The sequence below is a fragment of the Hylobates moloch genome, unplaced genomic scaffold, assembly GCF_009828535.3.
Source record: "Hylobates moloch isolate HMO894 unplaced genomic scaffold, HMol_V3 SCAFFOLD_8, whole genome shotgun sequence".
NCBI classification, from domain to species: domain Eukaryota; kingdom Metazoa; phylum Chordata; class Mammalia; order Primates; family Hylobatidae; genus Hylobates; species Hylobates moloch.
In genome coordinates, this window is record NW_026652283.1 from 57082733 (window position 1) to 57103136 (window position 20404).

A 20404-nucleotide genomic window follows, 5' to 3' on the forward strand; every position below is an offset into this window, starting at 1 on the left:
GTCTATGATTGTAATACTTTCATTCATCATATTTGCTTATTATCTTCTTTTATAAACTTACCATCAAGCTTAAACTTAAATGCAGATCCGAAAGAAATCATCCAATCCAAATGCATCATTTGAAACAAATTTGAATAGGAAACTAATGCCCAGAGAGGTAATATGATTTTTATAAGGTCACTTAACTGGTTAATGGTAAAAACAAGGCTTACATTACTGGTCTTCTGAGTGTATATTTTCTCCCAGTTTCTAAACCCCTACTAATTTATTGCTCCTTTTCTAAAACAGACTGCAAATTCAGATAACAAATACTGTTAGAATTCAATGTAAAGTAAACAGCTCTAACAAAGGGTCTTGTCAACTTTCATGTAAACACAGTCAAATAATCCAAAGTAGTGACTGGACTTGGTGCCATCTGTACATGGGTTTTTCTTTTTTTGCTAAATTATGAAATCTGGACAGTTTCCTGGGTGGTTGAAGTCATCTCTGAATAAGTGATTAGTATCTGACTAATTACATTTTTTAAATTATAAACTATTTTGCCAGATTTAGCCAAAACAAACCAAAACACAGGATGGGCACTTGAATTTGACTATCTGATAAACAATGAGGTTTAAATATGCCCAAATATTGCATGGAGATACCCATACTAAAGAAAAAAAAATTCATTGTTTATCTAAAATTTAAATTTAAATGGTTGTTCTATTTTTTTCTGCAACCCAAAGTTGAAAAGATGTAAGAATGTACAATAAATTTGGTTGTGGTAATCATTTCACAATGTGCATGTGTATATATACGCATGCATATATGTGTATATATACATATATATACACATACACACATATATATATATATATACACATATAAATATATCTCAAAGTATTACATTATGCCGGGCATGGTGGCTCACTTCTGTAATCCCAGCACTTTAGGAGGCTGAGGCGGGCAGATCATTTGAGGTCAGGAGTTTGAGACCAGTCTGGCCAACATGGTGTAACCCCGTCTCTACTGAAAATACAAAAAAAAAAAAAAAAATTAGCTGGGCATGGTGGTGCACACCTGTAATCCCAGCTACTCGGGAGACTGAGGAAAGAGAATTGCTTGAACCCAGGAGATGGGGGTTGCAGCGAGCCAAGATTACACCACTGCACTCCAACTTGGGCAACAAAGTGAGACTCCGTCTCAAAATTATATACATTTTCAGTGTACAACGTGTGTGTGTGTGTGTGTGTGTGTGTGTGTGTGTGGTTTTTTGTCAGTTATAAGAAAATAAAAAATGAAACATATCAACTTAAAAAAATTCACAATAAGGAAAACAAAAATGAAGAGCGAAAAGAAAGAAGTATAAGGAACACAAATTTAAAAAAGAAAAGAGCAATAGAGAAAAGGATCTTGTGGATGTTTATGTATAAAAGCAAAAATAGAGATAAAATTGGTAAAAGTGGTAAACACTTTTTGGCCAGTGAATGATACAGGGCACACATTTTTACCTTGGACTGGCCCTTAATTCCTGAATAAATAAAGACTCACTATTTAAGTGCTTCCTAATAAAATGTAGGGCCAAGAAAAGGAGAAAAAAATCTCTAATAAAGACACAGCTAGCACAATAAAATGTTATTACGCCCTGAGAAATAAGTGCTAGAAACAAACAAAATGCTATTAAAAATTCAAGGTTTTAAAAAGAAATTATAAGAGCATTAAAAAATACTTAGGACTGAATCACAATAAAAGCTTTATATGTCACAATTTATGGGGCACAATTAAAGTAGTACCTAGAGGGGAAAATTATGGAACACCGAAAACAAATTAGCCAAACATTTCAATACAAAAACCTAGAAAAAGAAAATCAGTGTAAATCCAGACAAACAAAAAGCAAGGAAATAATGAAGATAAGAGTAGAAATCAATGAAAAAAAAAAAACAAAAAACAAAAACGAGAACAAAACGAGAGATGAATGAAAGTAAAAGTTGTACTTTGAAGACACTGATAAGCCAGACAAACCCCATGCATGTGAAATCAAGAAAAAGAAAAAGAGAAAAAGAAGGTTCAAAAATATACACAAGAAAGGATGTAACAACTACAGATAAAATAGTTGAAATATAATAAAAACACATTATGAACAAATATCAGCACTAAATTTGCATATATGGAAGAAATTAATAAATTTCTGGAAATAACAAAAAATTCAAAATTGGAAAAAATAGAAAAAAATAAGACATTAATAAAAATCAAATAAATTTAAGTGACAGTCATAAGTATTCTCTCAGGTAAGCCCCATACCAGTTGGTTTTACAGGTAGGCTCTGCCAAATTTTGAAAAAACAGATCATCCTTATTTTATACAAGTGGCTCCAGAAAATAAAAAAAGAAAATTGTACAAGCAATTATATGAGGCTTTTATAATTGGAATATTCAAAAAACAAATATATAAAATAATTCTACATGCAAAAGTCAAAAATAAAAGATTATCCAATAAAATCCAACAATATGTTTAAAATATACAATAAGTATGTAGTCTTGCTTCACAAAGGCAAAAATGATTTGGCAACTAAAAAAAAATCTACCAAGGCTATTTAACATAATGATGAATCAAAGGAGAAAAATCACAAGATCATATCAATTAATACAAATCAAGGGGTTGACTAAGTTCAGACCATATCTACAAGTATGTTTTTCAAGAGGCAGAAAAAATGACTTAAGGCTTCTTCTAAAATTTCAAATCTAAAATTGGCTGGTTTTATTATTTTTTTCTCAACAAGGAGTATAGGTAGCAAGTTCTTGAATTTTGTGTGTGTGTTTAATAATGACTTCTTGGCGGTGCACAATGGCACATAAATAACGACTAAGTGTTCATGAATAACGAATAGTTAATTCAATTTTGAATTTGTTTGCTCTTGCTTCTCTAGTTCTTTTAATTGTGATGTTAGGGTGTCGATTTTAGATCTTTCCTGCCTTCTCTTGTGGGCATTTTGTGCTATAAATTTCCCTCCACACACTGCTTTAAATGTGTCCCAGAGATTCTGGTACGTTGTGTCTTCATTCTCATTGGTTTCAAAGCTAATTCAGTTTTGAAAAAGACGTATAAGGAAGTGGGAGAGGGGACATGTCCTGCTAGCTATGTTTATATGGTTAAAGTTATAGTAATAAAAACAGTGTATTGCTGGTAAAAGAAACAGATGAAAAGACCAATGGAATATAAAAGAGAGTTAAAAATTAGAATCACGCAATGTCTAGAACTTGGTTATAATCAAGTCGGGACTACAATCATTAGGACAAGGGTGGGTGCTTTAACAGATGATATTAGAAAAATTGGAGTATACATGTATTTAAAAGTAGATCCCTATCTTATTCTATATACAAAAACAAATGTTGAATATATTAAAGGCTAAAGTTTGACAGGCAAAAGTATAAAACTAATTTAAAAATGAAAAGGTATCTTTGCAATCTCAGCAAAAACTAATAATTAAAGAGAAAAAAACTTAAATGCCTGATAATTATTATGTAAAGGATGCTGTACCCATTAATAATCAGAAAAATGAAAAACATAACAAAAGTAAGATATCACATTTTTCCCATCATCTTAATTAAATTTAGATAATTGGATAATATCGGGTTTGGGCAAGGATATGTGGAAATGATGTACTAGTCTCATTGTCTTTAAAGTATTATGTGTAAGTCTACATTTACGTATATATGTTTGGGCATATTTCTGAACTTCCCTGTCCCATTAATCTGTTTATTTATGTACTAGCACCTTGATGTGTTAATGACTATAATTTTATGATGTATTTTAATATCTGATAAGACCAGGCCTCCATTACTCATCTTTTTCAGAATCTCCACAAAAAAAAAATTAAAATCAACTGTGTAATTCTTTCAAATATCTTGTTAGGATTTTATTGGGATTATGGGAAATTTAAAATTTAGGGAGAATCAGCATTCGTATGATATTGAGTCTTTCTATACAGGACCAGTTTGTGCTTCTTCGTTTATTCAAGCCCTCATGGTATCTCTCAGTAGCATTTCTTTATAGAGATCTTTCAAATTTCTTTTTATTTTTATTTCTAGTCATTTTACCATTTTTATTGCTATTGAGATATTTTCATTTTTATTGGTGATTGTTTAAATTAGTCAGCACATTTATTTTCACATTAATTTTGTATTAAACTGTGATACTAAGTGAAATAATTTTCAGGTTGTTCTCTTTTCAATGCTAACTAAAATTTTACTTCTTTCATATTTTATGTTTAACTTCTTTTATATCTCATAAAGTATAAAATCAAAAGTCTAAGTGCACTGGCTTCTATTTCCAGAGAAAGTAAAATAATAGTAATGATATTGAAGTTTTTTCTATTTTACTAATTTCTGCTCTTTGTGATTTTCCTTTTTATTTTAATTGATTTTAATTTGATCTTTTTCTAATTATTTAAAGTACAAAACTCTGATTGTTGATCTTATTTTGATTCTTTCTTAAATATAGGCATTTTAAATGCTATAACTTTCCCTGTAAGTACTTTTTTTAATTGCATCCACAAATTTCAATTTTGTTTCATTATAATTCAGCTCAAAATATTTTCTAGTTTCCTCCATACAATCTTCTTTGACCTGTGAATTATTTAGCAATGTATTGCTTAATTTGAGAATGGCCTAGATATCTTGCTACTAATTTATCTGTATGCTTCAAACATTACAAATTCATTGAGACTTGTTTTATGGTCTAGTATATGTTCTGTCTTGGTGAATGTACCATGAGCATTCTACAGTTGTTTTGAGTGTAGTGTTTCTACAAATGTGAGTTAGGTCATGATATTTGATAATGATCTTCAAATCTTATATATCTGTTCTGATTTTTTGGCCTACTTGTTAAATGAATTACTAACAGATAGGTGAAAAAAATGCCCAACTATGATTATGAATTTGGCTGTTTGCTCATTAGTTCTGTCAATTTATAATTCATTTCTTTTGAGCCTCTGTTCTTAAGTGCTTCAGTTTATAACAAGATTATTATGTCTATTTTAGAAATTAACCTATTTATCATTATGAAATATGCTCCTTTATCTCTGGTAATACACTGTATTGAAATCTATTTTGTCAGATATTAACATGGCACATCAACTTTCTTATGTTTAGGATTTACGTGGTGTCTAATTTTCCACCCTTTTATGTTTGATGTACATGTCTTTTTATTTGAAGTGTGTTTTTTATAAACAGTTTTGTAATTGGTTCTTTTTATATGACAATTTCTGCCTTTTACATGGAGTTTTTAGATAATTTAAATAATGTAATTAATGATATAGGTGGGTTTAAGTCTACCATCTTGGTATTTATTTTCTGTTGTTTCCAACAATTATTCATTTCTTAGTTCCTCTTTTCCTGCCTTCTTTGAATCAAATTATTTTATTATTCCATTAATCTTCTCTTTGACTTTTCCTCTACAGTTATTTGTGCATATGTGTATTTTTATTCTAGAGATTACAATATGCATCTCTAGCTTATTGCAATCTACTTCCAAAAAATATTACTATCTCATGAATAATCTTAGGACCTTACAGCAGTATTATCCTACTTTGAACTACCTTGCCCTTTGTGGTCATACATATTATTTCTCCATAGAAGGAGTCAGCTGAGTCTAACATTAAGGCTGCTCATCAACTTCCCTTTTTACCCACTTACGCCTCTTTCCATTCTTGCTCACAGATGGTGATCCCTAGACCACTCTTTAGTAAATGGCCTGCATACCAAATTCCATCTCAGAATATATTTCCTAGAGAATCCAAATCCAACCTGCCACAAACAAAGATAATCACAAATTCTCCTCATCCTTGAAAAATTCCCTTTGATGTGATTTCCATTCGAACTGCAGTCCATCTTTTAAACGGCTTTGCAAGAAGAGGTGGTTTGCCACTATTTCTGGCCTCAGAAGAAGTGGTAGTGGCCATTCTCTTTTCAATCTAGACCAGTGTACAGTCCTACTTATTTACCTCTGTTCTGTGTCATAAATAATATTATCAATATGTTCCCCATTGCCAAGGCTAAGACTTAATATCCCATCATTTATTCACGCATTCACCAGTTTTGAGCACTACAATTAGCAGGCTCTGCACTCAGTGTTGAACATACAGTCTTGACTACACATGGCCTCTGCCCCGAGATCCTTACAGTTCACAGGATGAAGAGATAGGTAAACAAGAACAGTGGCGTATACAGGCACTTTGAGAGAAGAGTGTATCGAGGACGAAGTGATCAATTATACCACCTGGGGCTCAGGAGAAGAGTTTAGAAAGGGTTAGGTTCTATAATGGAAATAATCCTTGAGCTAAATGATAGAAGTAGAAGGTAAGTTTGTATTTCTTGGGGAGACATAATGAGTAAACCATTTACAGAGAAGGAAAAAAACATAAGTTTCCACCAGGAATGTTATAGAGAAGTGAAGACTCTGGCCGGGCGCGGTGGCTCACGCCTGTAATCCCAGCACTTTGGGAGGCCGAGGCGGGCGGATCACGAGGTCAGATCGAGACCATTCTGGCTAACACGGTGAAACTCCGTCTCTACTAAAAATATAAAAAATAGCCTAGCGCCCGTAGTCCCAGCTACTACGGAGAGTGAGGCGGGAGAACGTGTGAACCTGGGAGGTGGAGCTTGCAGTGAGCCCAGACTGTGCCACTGCACTCAAGCCTGGGAGACAGAGCAAGACTCCATCTCAAAAAAAAAAGAAAAGAAAACTCTGATATATTTCAGCACTAAAATAAATCTGTTATGATTAAAATGACTAAACCCGTGCGTGTGTGTGTGCACGTGTGCATGTGTGTGTAAACGGGTGTGGAAGATGTGACAAATGAAATAATTCAGCCTGAGATAATGCTTACCTCTATCTCCCTATGTCCAATCAGTTACCAGGTTCTTTCAAGTCTATTTTTCACTTTACTGTATCTGTAGCACATGGCTTACAACTTTCTGTCTTCTACCATATTTTTGTAAACATATCCACTGCTATGTATGTACCTTAAGGGTGAAGATGGTAATTCATTCATCTTTGGATCCCTCCATATCACAATATATTGTTCATATGAGGCATTGTTTACTAAGTAGAATTAAAAGTGAACGTTGTCATGGTGTGGAAATAAAGCAAATGCTCGTAAATATCTCTAATATTTACTGGAAACATAATATAGAATAGAGATTAGCACACTATTGTCCACAAGCCAAATCTGACCCACTGCCTGTTTTTGTACAGCCTGTGAGCTAAGAATAGTTTTTGCATTTTTGAATGGTTAAAAAACTTTAAACATGAATAATATGAAAATTATATGAAATTCAAACTTTAGAGTTCATAAATATAATTTTGTTGAGATATAGTTATGCTTGTTCATTTACATATTGACTACGGCTATGTTCATGCTAACGGAAGTAGTGGTTAAGTAGTTGTGACACAGACTGAATGGCCCATAAACCCTAAAGTATTTTTTTATCTGCTTTCTTTATAGAAAATGTTTCCAAGACTCTGTTGTAGAGAGAAAGGACCATGAGTTTTTCCATAAACTGGATTTCAATTTTAATCCTATCTGTAGCTCTACTAGTCAGTGCTTAACATCTCTGAATTTTAAGATAATCATTTTTAGAATGAGAAAAATCGTATCTCTAGTAAGAATTTGTATGAGAATTAATAATAAAATATCAGTAATAGAGTAAATTTCAATCAATGCGTTTCTTCTTCTTTGACGCCTGGTGTTAGGGATTTTCATCTTTGAAATCCAATCAATTAAACATGCATTGCATTTTCTGTTAAAGATTCACAGTCAGTGTTTGGATAGCCGAACCCAAACAAAGGAAGAGAGGAAATTATGGTTAACAGGCTTTGGGCTTTATGTAGCAAGGGTTTCCAGGCAGTGGTCTGTAATTTATAACTGATGTGGAAGACACTGTGAGCATGTGGTGGTTGCTGTTGGGATTGCTAACCAGTCCAGCCTGAATGAAACCATTCCAAATTGCAGACATTTTAGAGGAGCCACGAAAATAAACATGAACATATGATTTTGCATATGTTGACTGGCTCCCTATGAAACCAAACAACAAGTACTTATTGAGTATCTGCTTCTCAAATTGCTTCATTTGTTGTCTATATTACTTAGATACAAAGGACTTTCTGGGGAGAATTATGCCTTCTGTTTCTTTCTCAATCCCCCAATGACACCAAGAGTTGACAATAAGTATTTAATAAATCTTGTGAACTAGATTAATAGATACACGGTCTTTCAAGAATTTAGAAGAAACACAGCAAAAGAAGATAGGAAGCCTTTCCTTACAATCCAACATATGTTTTAATTTGTTTTCTTGCTCTTGCTATGTTTCTGTCTGTCACCAGTGCTTAATTCTGGTTTTGGCATATTACAGGTGCTTAGTGAATGCTGATTGAAGGAGGCAACATAGTATAGATGGATAAACATGAGATTAGAATCAAGAGGCATAAATGTGAGTGTCAGATTTATTATTTTATTCTTGAGTGATGTAGAAAAAGCACTTTGAGTCTTTGATTCTTATTTTACTCACCTGTAAAATTGGAAAACACCTACCTTGCCAAACTCACAAGGCTATAGTAGGGATCAAATACAAATAGTGCATGAGAAAGTGCTTTGTAAACCATAAATGGCTATAAAGTGTGCTATTATATAAATAATAAAAAAGACTACATTTTATTATATTTAAGAAAATTCTTACACTTTTGCTCTATTGGCTCAAGATTGGAAGAAAAGAAAAACTAAGAGTATTATTTCAGTAAATGTAGACTAAAATGATAGAAATTTTTTGGGCAAGTAAGATTTTAGTCAATGAAAGATTTTGGGAAGATATTTTCAAGACTAATGTTTTCCACTATCATTGTTTCTCACTTGTAGTAAATTTGTCTCTGAATTACTGCATACTAATCATATTTGTGTATCAAATCAAGATTAAAGTGTACTGAAAGGAAGAATAAAGAGTCAGAAATCCTATATTTCTCTGAAAGGTTAAAAAAAAACCTAACCAGCTTATCTTTAAAAATCACTTTCTAAATTATTTGGTTTTGTATTGATTTGTGAAGACTAAATTTTCTTAACAGGTCTTATATATTAACTGAACTTTCAATTATATTAATAATTTTTTCTAATACAAAGACTATTACTCCTGGATGAGTTTTAGTATGAACTGGGTATGCTATAGCTTAAATGTAGTCCACAAAAGTTCATGTCTTGGAAATTTGCTTGCACTGTGTCAAGAGTCAGAGCCTTTCAAAGGCAATTGGGTCATGAGGACTCTGCTGTCATGAATAGATTAATGCCATTATCATGGGAGTGGTTCAGTTATCATAGGAGTGGCTTTTATATAAAAGTGAGCTCTCTCTCACATGATCTCTTTTGCCCTACTACCCTGGTACCATGTTTTGATGCAGCAAGGAGGCTTTCACCCGATGTTGAGCAGATGCCAGCACCATGCTCTTAGACTTCTTAGTCTCCAGAACTATGAGCCAAACAAACTTATTTTCTTTATAAACTAACCAGTCTGTGGTATGGTATTCTGTTATAGCATCAGAAGGCAGACACCTGAAATGTAAGATGTAGCTGACTGGCATATATTAAAGCAATTCCAGCTGGAGAATTTCTATTTTCAGCTATGATAGAGTAGCGTGTAATACAACAAACTGCCCTGGCAAGAACAATCATAAAACATGAATTAAGTATACAAAAAAGTTTAAAAGCATTTGAGAGCAACCAAGTAGTCAGGACTTAAAAGTCTAATAATAATATAAAAAAGAACACATTGAAGGGAACCTAATATTCTGTGCTACTTTAGCCTTTGAGGTATTCTTCAAATCCTAAGCAATGCAAAATAACAGTACAAAAAGCCAAGTAGAAATTGGCAATAGAGAGGCCAAAAAACTAAGAAGAATTTTTAGCAGACACACTGCTGATGAAACAGAAATTGTACTTCAAAGACTGTCAATGTGGAGGTCCTAATCCAAGCTTTTAGTTGAGACCCCTGAAAAGCCAGGCCTTAGAAGAAAGAAAAAATTTAAAAAAGAAAATGTATAAAGGCTTGCAAAGCACAAGCTATCTTAATTAATTATTGAATTAAAATGATCTTTCCCAAATCTTACCAAATGTCCAAAAAACATCTTGAAAGAAAGATATTAGCCAGAGCCTCTACAATTTATTGTGTTTGATATTCACTTAAAACATTATTAGTATAATAGTAGAAACACCCAAATAAATATGATGTTTTAAAGTCAACCTAAACAGACCCCTCCATCAAGATATTGGTGTTATCAGATGCAGACTTAAAAATGATTATGATTAATAATGTTTTTAAATAGACTGTAAGATGAAGAATTTCACAAAGAATATATAGGAAAAATTGAATAGGCATTCTAGAGTGAAAAATACAATAACAAAATTAAGGATTTAATAAATAGTTTAACTGCTGATTATATTGAGCAAAATTTGGGATTACTGAAACAGAAGATAGCTCAGTGTAAAATAATCAGACTACAGCATGAAAAAGAAGGGAATAAAAAACAGAAGAACAGAAAAGTTAAAAAGATATACAAAAAAAGGTGTAATGTATGTATACTTGGCAACCAGGAAAAAAAAATAAATGAGCAGAAGGAATATCTGAAAAAATTGTTTTTGAAACTAAGACACTAAGCCACAGATTGGAGAAGCTTGACAAACCAGACATATGCAAAGACAGGTAGGCCTTGGAACATCATAGAAAGACTGTTGAAGACAAAAGACAGAGAGAATATATTAAAAGCACCAGGGAATAAAAGATACGGCCTTCAAAGAAATATATATCAGATGTACAGCTAACTCTCCAAAATATGGAAGTGAAAAGATAACGGGATAACATCTTCCAAAGGATAAAAGAAAACAACTGGCTACCTAGAATTTTGTACCAAAGATATCATTTGGAAATAAATGCCAAATGAAAATATTTCAGCCACACAAAAACTGAAAGAACTCATTGCCAGCAGGCCCACATTAAAAGAAATAATAAAAGTGAATTTCCTCAAGCTAAACAAAAATAATGGAAGCATAGAAATGTAGAAAGGATTGAAAAGCACTGGAGAGGGTAAATATTAGGGAATTTAAATTCATTTTACTTTAAAAATGCAGAAAGCAATAAATGGAGGAAAAGCATTCTAAGGTATTCTTATTCATTATAAAATTGTGAGAGTACTAATTTATACCAGACTCTTAACAAGTTAGAATGCGTGTTGCAACTCAAGACTAACCACTTAGAAAATAAAAGTATAGCTCACTGTGATGGTAAATTTTAAATATCAACTTGACTGGATTGAGGGATGCCTCGGTGGCTGGTAAAGCATTATTTCTGGGTGTGTTTGTATGGTGTTTCTGGAGGAGACTGTCATGTGAGTCAGTAGACTGAGAGAGGAAGATCCACCCTCAGTGTGGATGAGTGCCATCTAATCAGCTGGGAGCCCAGATGGAACAAACAGGTGAAAGAAGGGGATACTTTTCTTTCTTCCTCTTCCAGAGCAGGAAACTCTTTCTCTTTCCCCTTGGGCATCAGAACTCTGGGTTCTTAAGCCTTTGGACTCTGGGACTTGTATCAGCAGCTTCTTGGGGGCTCCTGAGCCTTTGGCCTCAGACAGAATTATGCCATTGGCTTCCTTGGTTCTAAGGCTTTTGGACTTGGACTGAGTCATGCTACCAGCATCCCAGGTCTCCCGCTTGCCGAGGGCCTATCATGAGACATAATTGTGTGAACAAATTGCCCTCCATAATTGTGTGAGCCATTCCCCTGATGAATACCCTCTTATTATCTATTTATATGTAGATACATCCTATTGTTTCTCTCTGGAGAACCCTGACTAATACACTAACAAACTAATAGAATGAGAAATCACATAATCAAACTACATATTTAAAAAAAAGCAAGAAAGAGACAAATAAAGAGCATATAGAACAAATGAATAAGAAACGGTAAGTTGGTAAGTTTAAAACTAAACATTCTTAATTACATTAAATGTAATTGTACTACGTTCTCCAAATAGAAAACAGAGAATTTTAGATTGCACATATATATATGTATAGAATATGTTGATAACAAACTAAGCATATTAAATATGATTACAAAGAAAAGTTAAAAGTAATAGGATGAAAGAAGACACAATACACAAATATAAAATGTTATTCAGTATAGGTATGGCTACAATAAGACCAGACAAAGATTATGGTAAAGCAAGAAGTATTGCTAGAGGGCTTTTAAACTTGGTTTTAAAAGAGATAATTCACCTAAAAGATACAACAATTCTAAAATTATATACTGACAGTTTCCAGTTTACACAGTTCCCATATGGATGAATATCAGCTATAACAATTTAGCTAACTAAAACCAGTCTCCCAAGAACATGATTCGTATTTCAGTTTGCACAATATATCAATTTGAACTATATAAAGTACCAACTTCATTATTGGTTCTTCAATCCAAAAATCACCATGTGAATAACCAATGTGAATAATGATGGGTGACCAATCACATCATTTCGTTCAAAGTCTGTCACTGAATGGTCACTGGGTATCTGTTATTTCATTCACACAGAAACTAAAAAGTGTATACTTATGTTACCATTTTGTCTCTTAGTGATAAATGACACTTTACAGAAATGGATAATCAAAAGAGAGAATTGGCTAAAAAGGATGAACATGTAGCAAATAAATGAAAAACGATAATGCTGGGAAGTAAAATTTGAATCAAAGATAAATGGAGTTATAAAAGAAATAGCTGGCTCTGGGAATGTTGACTCTACTGCCATTCAAGAGACTCTGGGAATACAGCCAGAGAAAGCCAGTGAAAGTGAAATTATTGATATAAATGAAAAAATAAGTTGTGACAAAAAGGAAGAAGCTGTCCCAGAAGTGATGTCAAGAAAAAAACTTATGTTAAAGAAACTCTCAGAGATATTTCATAACATTGAAAGTGCAAAGGATAAAATGCTGAAGTGGATTCAAACTTCACAAGAAACATGACAATTCATCAACACACAGAAGAACTGCTTGCTTTGTAATGTAAGTCATATAATGAGGAAAAGGCAAACAACGTTTAAACTATTCTTCGTAAGTTTTGATCTTTGTTTTTTCACAAAAAAAGGAAACACTTTATTTCTTCGTGTTTCTGTTTCAAATTCTAGTGAATCAAATATTAGTTTCACTAGTTTTTTCCATTTTCTACATACTTATAACTAAAAATAAGAGAGCACTTAATGTTGCAAAAAAAAAAACCTTTAGGTATCATGAAGTAATTGTAAATTTTTCCCGCTGATTATTAAGGTTGCAGGTTTCAACTTGTATAGTCATTTTGAGGTTTCACACTACCAGGCAAAGTAAAGGCTGCCTTCACATTTAATAAGATAGCCTCTAAATGTCTCAAAAATGACAAAACTAAAAGAGAAACAAACAAATCCAAGATTTTTCTGGAGGAATATAATACATGTCTCTCAGTACCCGATGGAGACAGTACACAAAATATTGGGAAAAATCAATATATGCAAAATATATATAACATAGGAAATTTCAACAACACAGTGGACAAACATGACATTTTAAATATATGGAATGCTTTATCCAACAATTGCAGACCACACATTCCTTTCAAAGTACATGTAATACTTACCGATATTGACCATAGACTGATCCATAATTCAAGGCTCAACAAGTTTCAAAGAATTGAAATATAGAATATACTTTTGACCACAGAAGACTCTAGCTATGTTTTTTTAAAAAACAAGTAACCCCAAATCCACATATGTTTTCAAGTTAAACAGCACACTTACAAATAACTCAGGAGTAAAAAAAGAAATCACAATGAAAACAAGAAAATTGGTTTGAATTGAATGGTAACAGAAATAAGATATGAAAACTTACGAAACGTAGCTAAAGTCATGTTTAAAGGGAAATTTATGGCCTTCATGTATAATTAAGACTGACCAATGCTTACAAAACAAGTCCTACTGATCTTCTACCTTATCCCCCCCTCAGATATTAGATACTCCTCCTTAATCCTAAGGGGGCTGCAGAAGGGTGGAGGTCTATCTTCTCTGAGTGCTTTCTGCTAATTTTACTTTGCTTTCTGCCTAGCACTGGGGGACTAAAAATCTTTGGATAGCTGGCTTAAGGGGCCTAAAGGGAGGGTGTTTCTATTTTTTGAGTCAGAAGATGGGATGGGTTGGAAGCCTTGTGCTGCTATCATTTTTATATGGAATTATTTTGGCTGGGCGTGGTGGCTCACACCTGTAATCCCAGCACTTTGGGAGGCCGAGGAGGGCGGATCACGAGGTCAGGAGACCAAGACCATCCTGGATAACACGGTGAAACCTCATCTCTACTAAAAATACAAAAAATTAGCCGGGCATGGTGGTGGGCGCCTGTAGTCCCAGCTACTCAGGAGGCTGGGGCAGGAGAATGAACCTAGGAGGCAGAGTTTGCAGTGAGCCGAGATTGTGCCACTGCACTCCAGCCTGGGTGACAGAGCAAGACTCCATCTCAAAAAAAGAAGGAAGGAATTGTTGTAATCTAGAAGATACAAACTTTCTTAAGAGGTTCAATTAAAGCTGGGCACAGTGGCTCATGCCTGTTATCCCAGCACTTTGGGAGGCCGAGGCAGGCAGATCACCTGAGGTCAGGAGTTTGAGACCAGCCTGACTAATGTGGTGAAACTCCATCGCTACTAAAAATACAAAAATTAGCTGGGCATAATGGCGGGCATCTGTAATTCCAGCTACTCGGGAGACTGAGGCAGGAGAATCGCTTGAACCCGAGAGGCAGAGGTTGCAGTGAGCCAAGAAAGCGCCATTGCACTCCAGCCCAGGCGACAGAGTGAGAGCAAGATTCCATCTCAAACAGAAAAAAAAAGGAAGAGGTTAAATTAGCAAAGGACAAAAATCAGTAATAACAAGAAAGCTATTATTAGCTTTTATAATAAAAGTCCTAGGAGAGGTAAGAACCAGGTAAGACCTGGGAGAACGTTTTTGATAGTCAACCAAATACAGTTGGCGCCAGTACTCTCATTGTATTTATGTTATCAGGTAGTCTGTTCATAGATTTTTTTGAAGGTTAACCTCAACCTGCTTAAAGTTATTAATATTAATTAATTAATATATTAATATTAATATATGTATAGCAGATTTTATTAATAACTGCATAGACTTGCCTTGTTTAGCTACTAAATAATCCAGCACTAGTTTGTTATCAAGTATTATATTTGCCCAAGAGTCTAGGAATTTTTGAATTCTCTTTAATGCCTAATCTGTGTTGGTGGCTAATGATTGTAGGGTTTGAGTCAAGCATTTTAGGGCTAACTCATGGTAGGCCAAGCCATCCCAGGGGTCCACTAGTCTTATTGCTGCCCCAATTCCTGCCAGAATCAACCTTATTGCTCATTTATTTCTGGTATTCCTGGGTCTTAAGGGGTTATAGACAGTGATCCCCACAGGGGTAAGAGTGGCCAATGTATATTCACCCATTTCACCTTTTTGACATATAAGGGAAAGCTATGCCTGAAAGAACACATGGCTCCCCAGAAAGTCGGGAATGGTTATGAGATATGACTGTTTCCCACTCATGACCACAAACAAAAACGAGCCCAGTTGGGGCACAGAGGCCCCACAAGGTGTGATGTCTACATTTGCAGCCACATTGGGTTTGTAGAGATATTTCTCCCCTGCTCCAGTGGGGGTGGTCAAACTATCCTTGTTCTCTAGAAGGGGGCTGTGCTTCCACCTTCCTCAGTTAGGCAGTTGCTTTTCCCCTGTGTGTTTTGATTCAGGAGAAGGCCTATAAACAGATTTTTTGCACACAAGTGGAATCCCATTTACCTTGCTGCGACCTTGGGAACTTGGCAACTAGAGTTAGATTAGAGCATTGAAGGGAAACTTTTGTTTTTGTGTCATTAACACAACAGTAGGTACGAAGATAGAATTATTAGTGCACTGGAGGTAAAGATAGCCAACTTTCCAGGTCTAGGTCATAGTGGCAGGGGGTTTAGGTGGAATCCATTAAGTGAGGCAGAGTTTCACCTAACAAGTAGGGGTTTGGGTCCTTAGAGTTTGCAGTGATTAGTCAGGAGGTCTGGGGAGATGGCTGTGAGATTTTTCTGGATAGGCCAGAAGGTGTAATTTGCTATTCTGGAAATGTTGATGACAAATTTAGTAATCACGAAGATGATTCCCTGATGCCATAATTTTTGAAATATTTATTATAAAGTTTTACTTCCACCCATATTGGATTAGGTTAATTGAGAGAGCAAACAGGATTAATAGTGCCAACATGGTGTCTAGTAGGTCCTTAGAAGAGTCTCTACACCCAACAAGGATACAAGAGGTGTTTTCTAGGAGAAGGTAGTTGGCCAAAGCAATAGAAAAGAAATATTATAATCAAGAAGAAGAGAAGAATTAATGCTCCTATTCCCATCCACAGTATCACCTTATTACTTTTGGCAGTGTGTTATTTTAAATAGGTAGCAGAGGTCTTTCAAAGGTTTACAGAGGTAGGTCATGGCTTCTACCCCAGATGTAGGTTATGGTGCCTGTGACTCATAAAAAAACAGGTTTTATTCTGGAGAGGTGTGCCCAAGTAGTTATTTTTTAAAAGTTTAATATGGTGAGGGTATTTAATAATACCTGATAGGGGCCCTTCCATTTTGGTTGTAATTGATCCTCAAGGTATCCTTTTTTTTTTCCCTCCCAGTAAGGCTAAGTCTCCCGATTGAAGAGAAAAAGTATTCTATTTTGTGTAGGAAAGGGAAATACTTTATTTTTATAATTTGGAATGGCCTCTGATCCTGGCTTAAACATTAGGGGTTGGAGGCATAGTGAGGTGTGTCTGACCCTTTATTTCTCATCAGGCTTGAATTAGATTTTTTAGTGTTTGGAGGGGATTCCCTTTGGCCAAGTGGGGGATCTACTCAGTCTGTAGAGGGGCTACGGATTTTTTTTTTTTTCAGTTTACATTTTCCCTTTTTGTCAAGGCACTCCAGAAATAGTATTAATAGCCAAGCTTTCCTTGTCTCACCCTGTTGCCGGGGTGGTGTGCTATCTGCCCCGGGTCCATTATGTCCTTTGGTGGGATCCTTATGGTCAAGGGACTTAGAGTTAAAAGACTTATAGCTAATTAATTGTTTTAGGCCAGCTGGCAATGAAGGTGGGCAGACACTTATTAGCTCTTAAACCTCTTTTAAGCAATATAAGAGTCAAAACTAAAAGTCAAAAAATAAGGTTATAAAACTGACTTATGTGTGTTGAGTTGCTATAATCTTGACTTGTAGTAATTAGTTATACAAAACACAAGCATTTTGTTTAGGCATCTATGTGCCTGTCTTTGATTTGGAGGGTCTCAATTAATTTTATCTCTCAAAATCTGGTCCTTATAATCTCACACGCCCACCTCTTCCATGATTGTCTTTGGGCCTGGGGGGATTGAACAGTTTTACATTTTAGAGGCAAAATAAAACATAAAGAATTAGCAATGCTTTAAACAAAAAGGTCATAAGCCCAGCCTAGTTTTCAAAATGACAGGGAAGGAAGCTCACTGGTAGCTAAACATTTAAATTATTTGGTATCAAGGACTATAATAAGTTATATTAATTTAGGTAAAGGCAAAATTATTAAGTGAATACAAGCTTGCCCCCGTGTCTCATGAAAGAAGTTTACTTTGATTATCCCCATTGCTCAGGTTTAAAGAAGAGGCTTTGGTTAACTTGAGTTTGATGTTAGATACTGGCAGGAGTTGGTGCCTTTTCTAGACTCCTTCTCTACATAAAATTTAAAAATTAGCTGGGTGTAGTGGCAAACAACTGTTGTCCTAGCTACTTGGTAGGCTGAGGTGGGAGGATCTTTTGAGCCCAGGAGTTCAAGGCTATAGTAAGCTATGATGGCACCACTGTATTCCAGCCTGGAAAACAGAGCGAGACCCTGTCTCTTAAAAAAAAAAAAAAAAAAAAAAAAAAAAAAGAACTTGAATTAGTCTAAAGATGTGTTTAAGAGCAAGAAAAGTTAGCCATAGTGTTGGAAGATATGAAAGAGCATATTACTGAAAAAGAATTAATATGCATACAATTATGATGAAATAATATAAATTATGAAGAAAATGACAGACAACTCAATGGAAAATTGAACAAAAGACTTGACTATGCCCTTAAAAAATATGTACAAATAGCTGATATACATATGAAAGCCTCCCAATCTCATTAGCCATCATGTAAATACAAACTGAAACCACAGGGCAATACCTTTACATTTCCAACAAAACATTAAAATGGAGACTTAAAATATCAAATGTTGATGAAAATGTGAAACATTTGAAACACTCAAAACATCTGGTGGGAGTATAAATTAGTACAACCACTGTGGAAAATTATTTGGGATTATTTACCAAAGCTGGCCTACTTGCGATCTGGCAGTTCCAAATATACCCATCTGTTTATACACATTCACCACAAAAATGTACAGAAATGCTTATAGCAGAATGACTTGTAATAGCATAATAGAGAAAAACCAGAAATAATCCAAATATTCATCAATATTAGAATGGTTAAATATATGGTGGTGTATTCATACATTGCAATGCTTATACCACAGTGAAAATGAACACTACTGCTAAGTGAAGCAGCATAAACGAATCCCACAAATATAATGCCAAATAAGAAAGAATCAGTTGCAAAGAGTACACACTGTAAAGTGTTTTCCTATAAATTTCAAAAACAGACAAAACTAATCTATGATGATAGAAATAGAAATAGTATCCACCTCAGTGGTGTAATAACTAAGAGGGGACATGAGAGAGCCTTGTAGGGGGGCGGTGATGTGAATGTCCTATTTCTTGATCTATGTTGTGATTAGAAAGGATGTTCACTTTGCAAAAATTCATTGAGCTGTGCATTTCTGATTTTTTCACTTTTCTGTGTGTATGTTACACTTTGATAAACTGATTAATCATGTATTAACAGAAAGAAGTCCACAATTCAGAGAGGTGAAAATAAACTCAAAATATTAACACTTTGAGATAACAAAAGAAAATTTTCTGACAAGTCATCCAAATGCACCATTTACACAAACGCACACACACACACACACAAACACATGCTTACACCTTTCACATGCACAGAAGAAACATTTGGGCCACTTACTTTGAGCCAAACCTCATCCTCTTTCTTCAGGCTACCTTCTGGCTGCTCACTCCTGTCATCCTGAGTTTCATTTTCACTGGCAACACAGGGAAACCAGCCAGTTAGGGGACGGTGGTTGGGTAAATCTGCATGGTATGATGTGCAAATCTGAAATACAATTTCAACCAACAATTTGAAGTGTGGCGTGTGAAGATATCAGTAAGGACAATGAAACTCTCCAGCTCAAAGCAAAGTTGTTCTCTCTGAATGCCTAATGATCACATTATTGGCAGAAAACTTTTCTCAACATTGAAGAATTTCTCAGTGATCTCTTTAACATCAAGATATAATTTACAAGGATAGAAAACACAACAACTCTCAGTTTGCCATCAGTCCAGGGGTCTTACCCACTGGGTGGTTACAAATAGTCCTGGCATATTTCAGGTAACTGCCCCACGAACAGCCAGGGAAGTCTGTCTGGGGTGATGATGAAGCCCTTACCAGGCAGCATCCACTGGCCCCAAAAGTGAGGCTACTGAGTTGGGGAACCACTGAGGATTCAGCTAAGTAAAGGAGCCAGAGAAATAAAACTCCAGGAAATTTCTCCCACTTCACTTAGGGAAGACAGACAGACTAGACTAAAAGCCACTTCAGAGAGCAGTCATTACCTCAGAATCTCCCAACTTCCCTGGCTTCCTGTCATTGGATGCCAGGACTTGAAAGAGCAAGATGCCAGAATTTAGGCTGAGAGAGTGTGGCAGAAATGGCTAGTTGCTGACCAGTATCTATTTCCCCTTACTTTTTTTATTAATAAACTCCAATTTTGTTCAAGGCGACAGTGTATCTGGTTATAAATGGTCATCTCCTTAGGGTTCCTTACAACTAAAGGTGATGAAGTGGCCTGGATCTGACCAGTAAGAGGCGGGTGGAACTTCCAGTAAAGCTATCATTTTCCCAATAAAAAGGGAAAGACTCAGCTGGCATCCACCTATTTCCCTTTGGCCCGCCCCCTCCTTCCTTGAAATGCTGACTTCATGCCTAGGAGAACTGCAGCCACGTTTTGAGAAGGAGGAAGAAGGCTGCACCTGAGGATGAAAGAGCTGGAATCTAGAAGACCCTGGTTCCTTGATGAAATCCTTGAACTGGAGCATCAACATCAGCTGGCTCCTCAATCTCTTCAAAGTTGTCTTCTCAAGTATAAAATCCTATTATTTCATCTTGGCCTGAAATACCTAGAGGACTAAATCTCA

General features: G+C 35.1%; 1 protein-coding gene across 1 annotated transcript in view; it reads right to left on the minus strand.

Annotated features, from left to right (window-relative positions):
* The window catches only part of PAPPA2 (pappalysin 2), a 298454-nt gene that overhangs the window by 124102 nt on the left and 153948 nt on the right, over positions 1-20404 (minus strand). Inside the window, exon 11 of the mRNA XM_032160910.2 lies at positions 19176-19322. Coding sequence (XP_032016801.1) covers positions 19176-19322 — 147 coding nt within the window. The remainder of the gene's footprint in view (positions 1-19175; positions 19323-20404) is intronic.